The sequence below is a fragment of the Carassius gibelio genome, chromosome B4 (genome assembly GCF_023724105.1).
Source record: "Carassius gibelio isolate Cgi1373 ecotype wild population from Czech Republic chromosome B4, carGib1.2-hapl.c, whole genome shotgun sequence".
In the NCBI taxonomy this organism is placed as follows: Eukaryota; Metazoa; Chordata; class Actinopteri; order Cypriniformes; family Cyprinidae; genus Carassius; species Carassius gibelio.
In genome coordinates this window covers 5,699,157-5,714,218 of record NC_068399.1, presented here as the reverse complement: position 1 = coordinate 5,714,218, position 15,062 = coordinate 5,699,157, and the positions used below count along the sequence as shown (strand labels likewise).

Genomic DNA, 15,062 nt, shown 5'->3' with positions numbered 1-15,062 from the left:
TTCTGTTCAAGTTATTCGGCATTCGAAAAGGAGTTTAAGCGAGTCTTCGATCACCCCTTCAGTGGCCGACAAGCCTCAAAGAGACTTCTCACCCTCCGTCAAGGTAATGGCAGTGCAGCTGAGTATGCCATTCAGTTTCGGACCGTTGCAGCAGGGAGTGGTTGGAACAATGAGGCCCTCATGGTGTGTTTCCTGAATGGTCTGTCAGAGGCAATCAAGGATGATCTGGCTACCAGAGAACCTGCGGTTGATCTGGAAACTCTCATGGATCAAGCAATCCGACTGGATAATCGCCTGAGAGAGAGAAGCCGGAACCGCCCATCTGTTTCCTCATGGTCTGCCAGTCCAGCTCTTGCTCAAATGCCACCAGTGCCCCAAGATTCTTCGGAACCCATGCAATTGGGTAGGGCTAGACTTTCCCCCTCGGAACGAGACCGTCGTATGAGAGAGCGCTGTTGTCTTTATTGTGGATTGTATGGTCATTTTCGCTCCACCTGCCCCGAGCTTTCGGGAAACGCCCAGTCCCGTACAGGCAAGGAAGGACTGTGACGGGAGTTACACGCACCACTTCACCTTCCAACTCTGGGCTGTTCCTTCCAATCACACTCACTTGGAGAGGACAAAAACACCAACTAGAGGCATTGATTGATTCTGGCGCTGCCGGGAATTTCATGGATGTTTCTCTTGCTAAGAGTCTTCAGATCTCTTCTTATTCTCTTCCTGCACCCCTAACTGTGACAGCCTTGGATGGAAGACCATTGTCTCCCGGGAAAGTAACCCACCTCACCTCTCCCCTTGGTCTCACCACTTACCAGCACCAGGAGAGAATGTGCTTTCACCTTATACAGTCTCCAGAGTTCCCTGTTATCCTCGGTCACCCATGGCTTCTCCAGCATAATCCACACGTTGACTGGTCGACTGGCACTGTTCTAGGTTGGGGTCCCACCTGTCAGACTAAATGCTTGGCCCAGAACCCCCCTGACCTTATTCTCGAGTCCCAAGAAACCATAGATCTGTCTCAAGTCCCTGCTCCATACCACCACCTCAAAGCAGTGTTCAGTAAAAGGAAGGCCACCTCCTTACCACCTCATCGGCCTTATGACTGCGCCATTGAGCTACTCCCGGGTACCTGTCCCCCCAGAGGTCGTATATTTTCTTTGTCTCCCCCTGAACGAACTGCTATGGACCGATACATTAATGAAGCTCTTGTAGCAGGCATCATCCAACCATCCACTTCCCCTGCTGGAGCTGGATTCTTTTTTGTTGGGAAAAAGGATGGCGGACTTCGACCATGTATTGATTACAGGGGCCTTAATAAGATAACCATTCGAAACCGTTATCCCTTGCCACTAATGACAACTGCATTTGAAATGCTGCAAGAAGCCTCCATCTTCACTAAGCTTGACTTGCGCAACGCCTACCATCTTGTTCGCATTAGGCAAGGAGATGAGTGGAAAACTGCCTTCAACACGCCCACTGGGCACTATGAATATTTAGTTATGCCCTTTGGCCTCACTAATGCTCCCGCAGTATTTCAAGCTCTCATCAATGATGTTCTCAGAGACATGTTAAACCAATTTGTTTTTGTCTACTTAGACGATATCCTCATCTTCTCGAGTTCCCTCCAAGAGCATGTAGAACACGTCAGTAAGGTTCTGAGGCGCCTTCTTGATAACCATCTTTATGTTAAACCTGAGAAATGTGAGTTTCATGTGACCAAGGTTCAGTTCCTGGGGTTCATCATCAAGCCTGGCCAAATACAAATGGATCCTCAAAAGGTTCAAGCTGTTGTGGATTGGCCCTCCCCCTCATCGGTAAAAGAGGTACAGCGTTTCCTTGGCTTTGCCAATTTTTATCGCAAATTCATCCGGAACTTCAGTACTGTGGCGGCTCCTTTATCTGCTCTCACCAAGGGGAACACAACCACCTTTTCTTGGGGACCTGAAGCAGAGTTGGCTTTCAACAAACTGAAGAAATATTTCACCTCTGCACCTATTCTCATTCTCCCAAACCCAGATAGACCATTCATCGTGGAAGTCGATGCTTCAGATGTAGGGGTTGGAGCTGTATTATCCCAGAGAGGAGAGGACAACAAGCTGCATCCATGTGCATTCCTTTCCCACCGCCTTACACCTACTGAAAGCAACTATCATGTAGGGGATCGAGAGTTACTGGCAGTCAAGTTAGCGCTTGAAGAGTGGAGACATTGGCTTGAGGGGGCCAAACACCCATTCCAAGTACTGACGGACCACAAGAATCTGGAATATATTCAGCAGGCAAAGCGACTCAACCCCCGCCAGGCACGTTGGTCCTTATTTTTCAATAGATTCCAGTTCATCTTGTCCTACCGCCCTGGCTCTAAGAACCTAAAGCCTGATGCCTTGTCCCGAGCATATGTTAAAGCTCCACAGGAAGATTGTGTTGCACCAATTATTCCAAGTTCCAAGATATTAGCCCCTGTCAGGTGGAATCTGGAAGATACTGTAAAACAAGCCCAAGCCAGAGAACCAGACCCAGGAGGGGGGCCTACCCACTGTCTGTTTGTCCCTAAAGCTGTCCGCTCTCAGATCCTCCAGTGGGGACACTCCTCTCGTCTCACTTGTCATCCTGGTACCTCACGCACTCTTGAGTTCCTCCAAAGACGATTCTGGTGGCCAACTATCAAGGAGGATGTGACCACATTTGTGAACGCATGTCCCACATGCAACCAAAATAAAATCTCTCACCGCTCTCCTCAAGGGCTATTGCACCCTCTCCCCATACCTCATAGACCGTGGTCCCACCTTTCCATGGATTTTATCACTGGTCTTCCACTATCACAAGGCAACACCACTATCATGGTCATAGTAGATAGATTTTCCAAGGCCGCCAGATTTATTCCTCTGCCTAAACTACCCACCGCAAAACAAACTGCTGAATTGGTCATAAATCATGTGTTCAGAGTCTTTGGAATTCCACAAGACATCGTCTCTGATCGAGGACCCCAGTTTTCCTCCCGATTCTGGCGGGCTTTTTGTCAATCTCTGGGGGCTACAGTGAGCCTGTCTTCTGGGTTTCACCCAGAGTCCAATGGACAAACTGAGCGGCTTAACCAAGATCTTGAGACGACACTGAGATGTATGGCAGCTAACAGTCCTTCCTCTTGGTCTTCATTCATCATGTGGGCAGAATACGCACACAATACCCTTCGCTCCTCTGCAACAGGCATGTCCCCTTTCGAGTGCCAGTTTGGTTACACCCCTCCACTATTCCCTGAACAAGAGGTGGAGGTTGCAGTTCCCTCTGCTCATCAATTTGTTAAACGCTGCCGCCAGACATGGAAAAAAGCCAGACTCAAGCTCCTTAGGGCCTCTCAGCAATACCAGCACCAGGCGAATCGCAGACGCAGACCTGCCCCCACTCTGCGCCCTGGCCAAAGAGTCTGGCTCTCCACTAAGAACATTCCCTTACGGGTGGAGTCCCGCAAACTTTCCCAGAGATTCATTGGCCCCTTCAGGATTGCCAGGAAAGTGAACCCAGTTACCTATCAATTGTACTTGCCTAAGTCTTTGAAAATTAATCCAACTTTTCATGTCTCCCTGTTAAAACCTGTTTTGTCTTCTCCTTTTCTTGCGACAGGAAGACCTCCTCCTCCTCGTATCATCGGGGGCCAGCCAGCTTACACAGTCCACAGAATACTAGATGTCCGTCAAGTACGTGGGTCCCGGCAGTATCTTGTGGACTGGGAAGGCTATGGTCCCGAGGAGCGCTCCTGGGTTCCTGCTAAGGACATCTTAGACCCCAAACTAGTGCAAGAATTTTACGCTCGCAAGACCAGTTGTCCTGGAGGGAACGTCAGGAGCCGTTCCTAGAGGGAGGGGTCCTGTCAGAACCTTTGTGTTGCAATGTGTTATTTTGGCCACTAGAGGTCCCCAATGTGCACTCACGTCAACATTGTGCATTTTGTAATCAGTGTAATTGTTTTCACATGTTTCTCATTCTGGGCTGTCTATTTAAGCTGATCACTTCCTTTGTATCTTTGCTTGGTTATTATTGTTCCTAAGCAAGTTGCTGCCGTAAGTCTGCTCTAGTTACCAGATCTATTCTTTGAAAGTATTTTTTGAATTGTTTTCCTGAGAATAGTTTTGCAGTTTTCTCTCTGAGTTTTTGTTTTGGAGACTGTTTTACTATTTTTGACCTGTTCTGGTCTGTGGATTTTCCTGTTTTATAACCTAACTCTATACAAAGGATATTTTGTTCCCTTTTGCTGTTTTTGTTAAATAAACTCTTCTGAGTTAAGTTTACAAGGCGTCTGACTATTTGGGTTCAACTACCTCCTGTGGCTCAGCGGTAGAAATTAAGACTCTGGCATCAGAGACCCAAGTTCGAGCCCCGGTCCTGACAAATAATGTCATTTGTATTTGTATAATTTATAAAATCAATAGGTTAGTAATTTATACTGGCATTTAAAAGTTAAACTTTATTCATGTGACATAATTACTGCAGTTATAACAAATGTTTGGTAACGTAAATATACTTACATTTGAAAGCATATTGCCCCGTTAATGCTCCGACTACGCTAACGTCTGACATTTTGTTTACATTTTTTGAACAAGATAGCAAAACTGCGCGCAGAGGATTGTGGGTGATTTGAAAGCGCGAAGGCTACACATATGCATCCTTTCCTGTATATGGGATATGTTTCTAACGAAGGACTCAGTCAAAGAGTATAGAAGCCCAAGAGGCGAAACTCTGTTGTGTTATGGGTAACAGTCTGTAGATGGCGCTGCGGAGGCGCGGCCGCCATTATGGACTGAAAGCTGCTGAAATCGTTTGCGCCAGTTTGCGTGCCACACAACCAAACTGTGAAGAAGATGAGCAAAGTGGTCAAAACGCAAAATTACCAGTCCACCAGAAGCGATTTGGCATTTCATCGATTTCCAAAGGATGCACAAAGGTATAACTCATTTAAGTGGAAATATTTTAATGATGTCGTGAATGATTTAACTTTAATGTTGAATGTGAATGACAGCATTGTTAGCGTTGGTAAATCTGCATGAATGTTAGGCTAGTGCATCTCTGTCAAGTTTGCCTTATAAACTAATGATTGACTTTCATCATATGATCAGTTCTTTCAATCAGTTCAAATGATCAGTTCTTCCAATCAGTTATTGTTCATTTTTAGAAATCTATACAAAACTTGAACTGGCTAGTAGTACACTAGTTTCCAAAAGATGGTCAGATTTCTTTTTTGTTCATGTGTGCATTTGCTAGATTATACACCTTTTTGACTAATGCTTCCATTCTATGTCAATGCCTCTTCTCTCACAAAAAGAAAAAAAATACAAACAAACTTCTCATACACAAATGCGCACGCAATAGATGGTGGTGTCTGGTGAATTACTGAGATCTTATGGCACCACTTCCATTTTAGTACGGTTTATAGTTCATGTGTGCACTTGCTAGATTGCAATCTTTTTTTTTTTACCTTTCCGTCTGTAATAGGACATTCACAGATTGTTTTTGTTCTTGCCATTGAAAGGTTCACTGTGTGCACTTTCACTGAAGATGTTGAAAAACAAGTTGTTAATATTTTTGTGAAATTTTATGTAAAAGATGAACTGTCTTTAGAAATGATCATTTATAATTTTATTTATTTATTTTTCCAAATCATATATATGGTGATGTTCACTAATGTCAAAATCAACATTTGAATAAATCTTATTACTGTGTGTCTGCCTATATATTATTTCATGAATTTCTGTTATTCATATAACAAGGAAAATGCATAATACAGTAGAACATAAATATTGATAGATTAAAGGTTTGCAGTAATTTTATAATTGTATTTTTTGCAAACCGTAAGTGGTAGGCTTATGAAGCCGATTCGGTGGGGGACATACCCTTACGAAAAAGTACTATAGGAATCTTAAAGTATTTTGGGACAAAATATTATAGTAATCTTATAGGAATACTAGGCCTATAGTAATTTGGGACATACTACAGAAGTACGATAAGACTACTATAGAAATACTATAGCAGCTTAAAAATATTATAGAGGTATTACAGAACACCACAGAAGTATGTTATGTTCTGTAATACCTCTATAATATCCTAGAGCCGCTATAGTATTTCTATAGTAGTCTTATAGTACTTCTATAGTAATATTTTTTTCCCAAAATACTATTTTCCTAAGGGTAATTAGGCCATGCATAACAGACATATAGACGTATATTTTCTGTCATTTAACGTCGGTCATCCTCATTAATGTATTTTAAATTGTTTTCATATTTAGATATGACGGCATAGAAAAAATTCAGTTATGTTAAGTTTTTGTTATGTTAAGTTTTTCAGTGCCATTGACTCCCATTATTTCTCGGCGTTTTACTTCAGTTTTCAGTCCATAATGGAGCGTTCTATTGAGTTTCGCCTCTTGGCTTCTATACTCTTTGTCTCAGTCCTTGGTTGAAATTCCGAGGATCCTCGACATTGGAACGGTCCTTCGACGGATGCCACTGACGTAGCATCTGATGTCTAATGTTATGTTGGTTGTGTTTAAATGTGAAGTGAAATCTGGAATTGTCTTCTTCTTGTTTTTCAGTGTATAAAGATGTAAAATTACAATAAAATTAATATAGAAATTGTATCTTTCCATCCAGACCTCATAGAAGACAGATTTGTTTATTTTCAGTGTGTATCTGATATTCATAGTGGGCTCATATGGGGAGGAAAATTATGTTTAGAAATCAATTTCCAATAACTGAAATGAGCTAAATAAAGCTGAAAATTTATTTAATGTGTTTATGTTCTGGGTGAGAAGCTGAGATGGAATAAGATGAATACATGGACATTTTAGTTTTCAATTAATAAACCAATTAGTTAAATCTCTCTGCAAACACAAATGTAATTTTGATCTACAGATTTATAATGAATTTGCAATATTTAAAAGTTCTTCCCTATCCTGTAATTTTAAGTTTATTTTTGATTGAGAATGTCACAAATGCACTGTACTTTATAATTAATTGAAACGACTTCACAGTTCCTTGCATTTAGATATAAGACTACATGTACAGCTTAACGATATTGAAATCTTTGGGGGTTTGAATTCTGCAATTCCAAATAAACCTTATTATTTAAATTTGACTTTTATTTTGGTGTGGAGAGGTGACGTCATTGGGCGGCGCCGTACTCCTGCGTCTGTGATCCAGCTGAAGGTTTGTGCTTTTCACCGTTTAAAGAGTGTTTAAATCAACACGACTCGTTTAGAGAATTATATCTAAAACGCGCAATTAACAATTAGCGAATGAAATGCTAGTATGTTTTATCTAGTGGTATTAAGTTATTTTGTGTGAGTAAAGCGCATCTGCACGAGTAACAGAAACGGTGGGTCTCATTTCTCTTCTCGTGTCTCTTGAATCAGTTTATCTGAACACGAATTCAGTCACTAACGGCTAGTGATGAAAAACGGACCTTTATGAACCTCCCAGTCGACTGACTGACTGAATCAATCGATTCGCAAAATGATTCAGTGATTCAAAGCTCTCGAATCACTTCATCTCGCGCTAAAACAACGAGAACAACAAACACAAACGTGTGTGATGACGACTTTTACAAGCCAACTGTACATTTTTCAGTCTAATAATAATAATATATATATATTATTAATTCCCTACAAAGTTAACAAATACAAAATTGAACCTTATATATGGGTCATTCCTGGTATGCAGTAACATTTTGGCTTCACAAGTGTTGGAAAAAATGTTCTGGTGCATTCTACCAAAATAGAAACATGTTTAACTATTAGGAATGGATATTGGTCTAAAAAAAAAAAAATTATTGGTAGATTGTTCAGACGCTGGCCACGAATATATTCCTGCTAGTTATGAACAACATGTTAATAATGTAAATGTTACACAATAATGAGCTTTTCTTGGATAGTGTATGTCCCTTATGCAATCTTATTATTTTATTTGAAAAACAATAACAAAACAATTATTGATGAATAGAATATGTCTTAATTATTAAGAAAAAGTACTTTTTGTGCCATTTCTGCAAAGAGGGTTGTAAATAATAATAAAAAAATGATTATATTTACTCACACACGCACACACACATACATATATATATATTTATGCTCCTCGCCTCACAAAATAAGACAAAAGTATGGCAAACATTTAACGTTGCTATTAGAAGTCTATATAGATATATCCGGCCAATATTTGTAATTTTTGAATATATTGGCATCGGCCCATATCCGTGTTTAGTAGCGCCGATTAGTCAGGCATGTCGGCGGGCAGCCCTTTGTTATTGGTGCAGTGGAAAGTGCTGCATGTGAAGCAACCCAAGCCAAAACTTTTGGAAGATTCAACAACAGACCTGGGAGATAAAGGTAGTCAGAGAATTTCACTCTGTAAATGGGGTGGAGAAGTTGGCAGCTCTCACAAACACTGCAGCGAAACTTTAGTAAATTGTCTCTGTTACTCAGCCCCACTCACAGACAGCACTGTGCTCGGAGAGACAGCTGTCCTGGAGCTGCCCAGAAAGGTGAATCACATTTGTTCGGGAGCATGGTTTGATGCAGACAATAACCAGTTTTCCATCCAACTCCTTGCATTTAGGGATGTCAATATTCGATAATTTCTATGATCGATCGTCGTTTAAATGAATGATCAATTAATAACCTTAATGCTGTAAAACTTTGTTGACTGTTTCCCATCAAGGAGTCCGCTGAATGTGCCTTTTTAAAAAAAAAAAATGGTTTCGTAGTGTTTGTTGTTTTATTTTAAAACGCAACTGCAATGTTTTCAAACGACATTATTGCCCTATCCTGTCTGCTGCCATTACTGCGTGCCTGCAAAGTGTGACGGTGTGACTCATTAAAGAAAATGTCTGGTGAAAGGGAACATTGGGTAGATGATATCAGGCAGGGGCCAAAACTTACTGATAAAGTTATTTTATTGACAACATATTGTAATAATGTAAATATATGTAATGTAATTAAGAAGTGTATTAATTGATAACAACAATAAAACCGAACGCTGTCATTACTAGCTGTGTTGCTAATGTTTTTTTATTTTTCATAAATCAATCCGCGGGTCACGTGTGCCGAACCGAAGATATTTATCCGAACGGATCACGGATCAATGATGATCCGTTGCTCCACTACTAAACACAAATGAAATCCAGCGAAACAGAATTAAAGAAGCGCAAGTGTTATGACCAGCACTTTATTTGATCCTGTTCTGCAAAATGTTCTATTTAGAATTTTTGCTATTTGTTTAAATCTTGCATTTGCAGTGGAGATCGTGACAGTGCATGAGTGCGTGGATACGAGGATGAGCGAGCGCGGGTTTGACTAGATGTATTTGCAGGTTATTGCTCATGTCTCGTTCTGCACATATCCAAATGTTTCCATATTTGCAATGTATCTGAATGTTAAACTATACTATTTTTTTTTTAATGTAAACTGGACGGAAGAGATCATCCTCTTCGCATGAGCAAAAACGTCCTTGGCATAACAGCAGAGTGGTCTATTTAAACGGACCAATGTAACCTTTTAAATGTTTGGTTGACTACTTTATTTAAATAATTAATAGACTGCGATGTACGTTTGAAATAAGAATGCACTTTAGATGTTCTGTGTCTTTTATACCAAACACAAATGTTGCAGGTTGCTTGTGTGTTTGCAGCACTACTGTTATTTATTTTTTTATATATTAAATGTTTAATATTTTTCAGTTTAAGTGATTTTTATTTATAAAATTGTATTTATTTGAATGTATACTTAAGTTTACATTTTTGTTCCAACAACCTTGAAAAATTCTGCTTGATAAAATTCCGGAAGGAAGTCACGCCAAACAACACGAGACAATCTGGTCAATTGTCAAAATATAAGCAATTTTCTAATTAAAATGCCGCGAGTGACAAATGCGATCATATTTGTGTATCTAAACAGACCAGAAAAAAACAACACAACGCACATGCACACATAGAGCAACGGGAGTGCATGGGGGCGATGGGTATTTAAACACACAAACAAACAGGGAAACTAAGCAGAAGCGCTTGTCGACCGCCGCGGAGAATACGCGTCTGGTGTGAACAGGCAGGCGCCGGATTGCGCGCGATTTTCCATTCCGCGACGCTTCGGCGTCCGGTGTGAACCAGGCTTTAGGTTTGTAGACCTAACAGGGTGGAATCTAACAGGGTAGAAAATTTGAAACCTAATTAGCCATAGCTCATTATACTATTTATAGTAATAGTATTTATAATTAGCCATAGCTAATGAGCTAATGAACTTAATGAAGTGATCAACATTTAGGTAGCTAACCTTCTAAAGATTAACATAACTTTTATATTATGTCAGATTTGTTTTTGTTTTGTTAATTTAAGGACAAACATTCTCCACAACATAGCCTAACAGGGTGGAACTTTAAGGGTGAAACAAGCAGGATACAATTTCAAAAACTAAAAAAAAAAAAAAAAGGATTGAGAGTTGAAGCTTACCTCATTTTGTACAGATAAATTCCAGTGGGAAAAATAAATAGTCACTTTTATAGAATGGTCTCGATGAAATTGCATTCGATTTTGGAAGGCGAGAAAGTATGTGCTAACAGGGTGGAAAGTGACTTCAGAGACATGGTTACTGAAGAAAAAAACAACAACTATATTTTCACATGATGAATATGTATGTTTAGAGCCAGTTTAGCCTAGTCTATAACACAAAACAAATTTTGAATTTTATCATTTCATGGTTTATATTTCTTGTTGAAGTTGATTACTTTGCACTGAGGACATAATAAAATGTAATGCATATATCAATGAAACGGTGTGTAAAATACAAAATAGTATTTATAATTTGTATTATCCCTGTTTAAGTGATAAAGACGACCTAAATATACAATTTAAGATGTATCTTATGATTAAATAATTGGGACATAAAATTCACTGTATAACAGGACCCATATATTTGTTGTTTTTGTTTAAGAACTTGAGTGCTATTTTATGATTATCTCTCCTACAGACTCCCTCACTAGTGTGTTGTCTTGGAAGCTGATTGAGACACACCCAGAGTTTATTTATTTTTTTTCTGTTAATTATTCTCATTTTTAACAGAATAAAGTGTCAAAACCCACAGAAAAACTCCCGCCGAAGAGACTGAGATCCACGTGATATGGTTATAAAGATGGAGTTTATTAAAGAAGAGAGAGAAGACAAGAAAATTGAAGAAACATTCAGAGTTAAACGTGAAGAAGATACTGAGGAACAAACAAAGATGGTGTTTATTAAAGAAGAGAGTGAAGACATGAAGATTGAAGACACATTCAGAGTCAAACATGAAGATACTGAGGAGCAAACAAAGATGGAGTTTTTTAAAGAGGAGAGTGAAGAAACATTCAGAGTAAAACATCAAGATACTGAGGAACAAACAGGTTAGTTTTCATTCTCAAAGCTGAACCCACTCATTTGATCCTTATAACAATCTCCAGCACTACAGAAATGAATGAATGATATTTTTGAAGAATGTCATATGAGAGTCCCAAATGAAAATAGTTTTATGTGACATTGAGATCACATGACCAGACAGATACTAACACTGCATTCTAGTGAACCTGAGCAGGTTCTTCTTCCAAGTTGGGCATTTGTCTGTGGATAATTACTAAATTGCGGGGAAATGGTTCTCGCATGTGATTAGAGGAGGGAGCAATCACACAATCACATTGGGGAACCAGCTAAAGTCATTAACAGTTGCTTTTATTAGTGTTCGTTCAGTCATGGGAAAACCTGGAAAAGCCATGAAATCTTACATGAAATTCCTGAAAAAGTTTTGCAATGTCATGGAAATTGGTTTCACAAATCTCTGTATAACAGACTTATGGGCTATTTAATCATGTCATGAATTTCAGTTGGCATTGTGTGTGTATCACAGTTTTACTAATTCCTGCACCCATTTATTCATTGTAGCATGTAGATTAGATGAGTAAATAAATCCACACAAACTATCAGATTAAATAAGAGATGTTGAGTGATTCAGATGTCTTCTCTCTTTCAAAGTGGCTTTACATCAGCGCGTTTCGTCTGCACTATAACGAGCTGCTGTGTGTTGCGATTACAAGACTTTCGCTGAGATTTCGGGATAGAAGACAGAATTTACTAATCAGGTCATTGTTGCATCATCATAAAAATGCCTTATGTGCACATCTTATTAACAAAGACGCGGCATGAATTTCGTAAAAGTTTTAATCATCAGATATTAATTTTACCTCGGCGGATGAGGTGGGGTATCCACCAATATGAGGTGCTGAATTAATTTTGGAGGTTTTGGATCCGGTTTGTTCCACCACAAATTAAGCTCTGGCATTCATAATTTTTGGGAAGAATACTTCCTAAATATTTCCTAAACAAATATATTTTGTAAAACCATTAAACTGAATTGAAAACCATTAATTTCTATCAGTTAATTATGCAGCCGTGGTTCATCTGTGGACAGCGCTGGCACCAAAATATTCATCCACTTGAGAGCAAAGACATGTATATATGAAATCAATCTTGGATTTAAATCATAAATGTTTTAGCATCATTTAGTTTCTAAACTATTTAAAGATCAGAGATGTCACAGATAACTTCGTGTATGTTTGACTGAAAAGTCTAGACTTAAATGGAGAGAGCCTGAGTCTCTAATGAGGGCTATTAAAGAAAAAAAATCGAAGCCAGAATTTTTCTGACTGTGATAAAAAAAAATGGATAAAACAGTGGAAGATTGCTTAAGTACTGACGACTTTGAGCCATTCAAAGCTTTGTTTGTAAATGGCAATTTTTCTTTATTGACTGCTTGATCATTATTTGAATAAAAGTTAAATAATGTCCCTAGGGGGCAGCACAGGGAAAGCAGAGGACCTAATACAGAGCCCTGTGGCACTCTTGTTTCTTTATTCACACTTTCTGTACTATGATTGGGCTTAAATCCTGAAAGGTAAAAAAAGGTAATTGTTGAGAAGACACTATTTTTCTCACATTTTAGAAATAAATGGCAGATTTAAATAAATAATCTTATTTGAGGTTTGTTAATTGCCAATTTAAATGTTTCTGAAACGTCCTGAAGAAAGTGAAGTTAATAATATTGAAAAGAGGTTTTGTGATTTTATATTTGATACCTCTTTTAGTAGCTTAGTGCATATTAAATATAATATACATGTTGGTTTTCGTGCCATTAAAACTGGTTTTAACCTGCATTTGTCTTTCTTTTTTTTTTTTTTTGCACTTTAGACTTGAAATTACAGAAAAAGGAAAGTCAAGAACTCAATGAAAATGAAGAGGAAGATCAGTTTGAGAAACCATGTGATTTCATAACTGGAAAAAAATCTTTTAATTGCTCTCAGACTGTAAAGACACAAAAAAGACCTCAAAAGACAGGAAATGTAAGTTGTTTCCTCTGCCAACAGTGTGGAAAGAGTTTCAATAGGTTTGGAGACCTTAAATCCCACATGAGAATTCACACTGGAGAAAAGCCTTACACATGCTCTCAATGTGGAACAAGTTTTACTCTGAGAGTAACTCTTAGAAGGCACATGAGAATTCATGCTGGAGAAAAGCCTTACACATGTAAACTGTGTGGAAAGAGCTTTACTCTTAAGGAAAGTCTTAGAAGGCACATGAGAATTCACACCGGAGAAAAGCCGTTTACTTGCCATGAATGTGGAATATGTGTTACTCTTAAAGAAACTCTTAGAAGGCACATGAAAATTCACACCGGAGAAAAGCCTTACACCTGCAAACTATGTGGAAAGAGCTTTATTCGGAAATCAGGCCTTAACAATCACTTGAAAATTCATTCTGCAGAGAAGCCTTACACATGCTCTGAATGTGAAAGGAGTTTTACGCATAAGAAAAAACTTGATGTTCACATGAGAATCCACACTGGAGAGAAGCCTTTCACCTGCAAACTGTGTGGAAAGAACTTTACTCGAAAGACAAGTGTTAAAAACCACATGAGAATTCATACAGGAGAAAAGCCTTACACATGTTCTCAGTGTGGAAAAAGTTTTACATGTAAACAACATCTTGATGTCCACCTAAGAATTCATACTGGAGAGAAACCTTTCACCTGCCAACAGTGTGGAAAGAGTTTCAATGAACAAGCAAACCTAAATGCTCACATGAGACTTCACACTGGAGAAAGCCCTTTCACCTGCAAACAGTGTGGGAAGAGCTACAATAAAAAAGGAAGCCTTAAAAAACACATGATGATTCACACTGGATAGAAGCTGGTTACATGCGATCAGAGTTTTGAATGTAAGGTAATACCTTGATGTGTACGATCACACTGGTGTGATTGAAATGTTCAGAATGTCATGTGATTAAATTCAAAATTTATATCTACTTTTGTGCTTTGGCTCATTGTTTGTCATATTTCACAACTATACATTTCTAGCAAATTTCTAAAATTCTAATTTAAAAAATGTGCAAAAGTCACTGGTGTCAAAAGTATTTACATTCATTACTCAGGTAGAAGTATAGAAACTAGGATTTAAAAAGACTTTTGTAGAAGTTGAAGTATCAACTCAAGCTTTTTACTCAAGTAAAAGTACTGGTTTTAAAATGACTTAAGGTGTAAAAGTAATGTAAGGAAAGGGAAAAAATGCCATTAAGAATGATCCTAGTGAATGTGTGTTGTAGGGAGATACCGAAGGTATAGCTTTGAAATATGACAAGACCAAGAGTGTTAAGTCCAGTTGATTAATTTAAGTACTATACACAAAACACAGTTCATACAAATTACAGTTTTTTTCAATCGCTAACAAGCGCTTAACCATACTTCAGATACTTTTTCTAAACTCTTAACACAGACTAACACCTACAAAACACAATTGGCCAAATTGATAATTTTCTTCTCAAAAACACATTTTGTTAAATATATACTAAGTCTTCATTTCAAAATAGAACACATCTTTCTCTGCACACACCAACTTTACCAAAACACTGGAAATCTGACTCAAAATTAAATTATTCTGTCAAAGAATAACACTTGTTTTCACTTCAAAAGGTACATGCAGTCAATCAAAGTACACCAGGTTTCAGAATACTGG

The 15,062-nt window shown here is 38.5% G+C and overlaps 1 protein-coding gene across 3 annotated transcripts; it reads left to right on the top strand.

Moving 5' to 3' along the window:
• The first annotated feature begins 7,103 nt into the window (after positions 1-7,103).
• On the top strand, positions 7,104-14,355 carry LOC127955988 (gastrula zinc finger protein XlCGF52.1-like). 3 transcript variants are annotated; one of them, XM_052553724.1, is made up of 3 exons: positions 7,104-7,193; positions 11,092-11,408; positions 13,243-14,355. In XM_052553724.1, exons 2-3 carry the CDS (start codon positions 11,150-11,152, stop codon positions 14,235-14,237), a joined length of 1,254 nt encoding a protein of 417 aa, XP_052409684.1. In that variant the 5' UTR covers positions 7,104-7,193; positions 11,092-11,149; the 3' UTR covers positions 14,238-14,355. The 3 variants fall into 3 exon arrangements, with proteins under 3 accessions (XP_052409684.1, XP_052409686.1, XP_052409685.1); XM_052553726.1 differs by having other exon boundaries at positions 7,144-7,193; positions 11,000-11,408; XM_052553725.1 differs by lacking the exon at positions 7,104-7,193 and having other exon boundaries at positions 8,083-11,408.
• Positions 14,356-15,062: the final 707 nt, after the last annotated feature.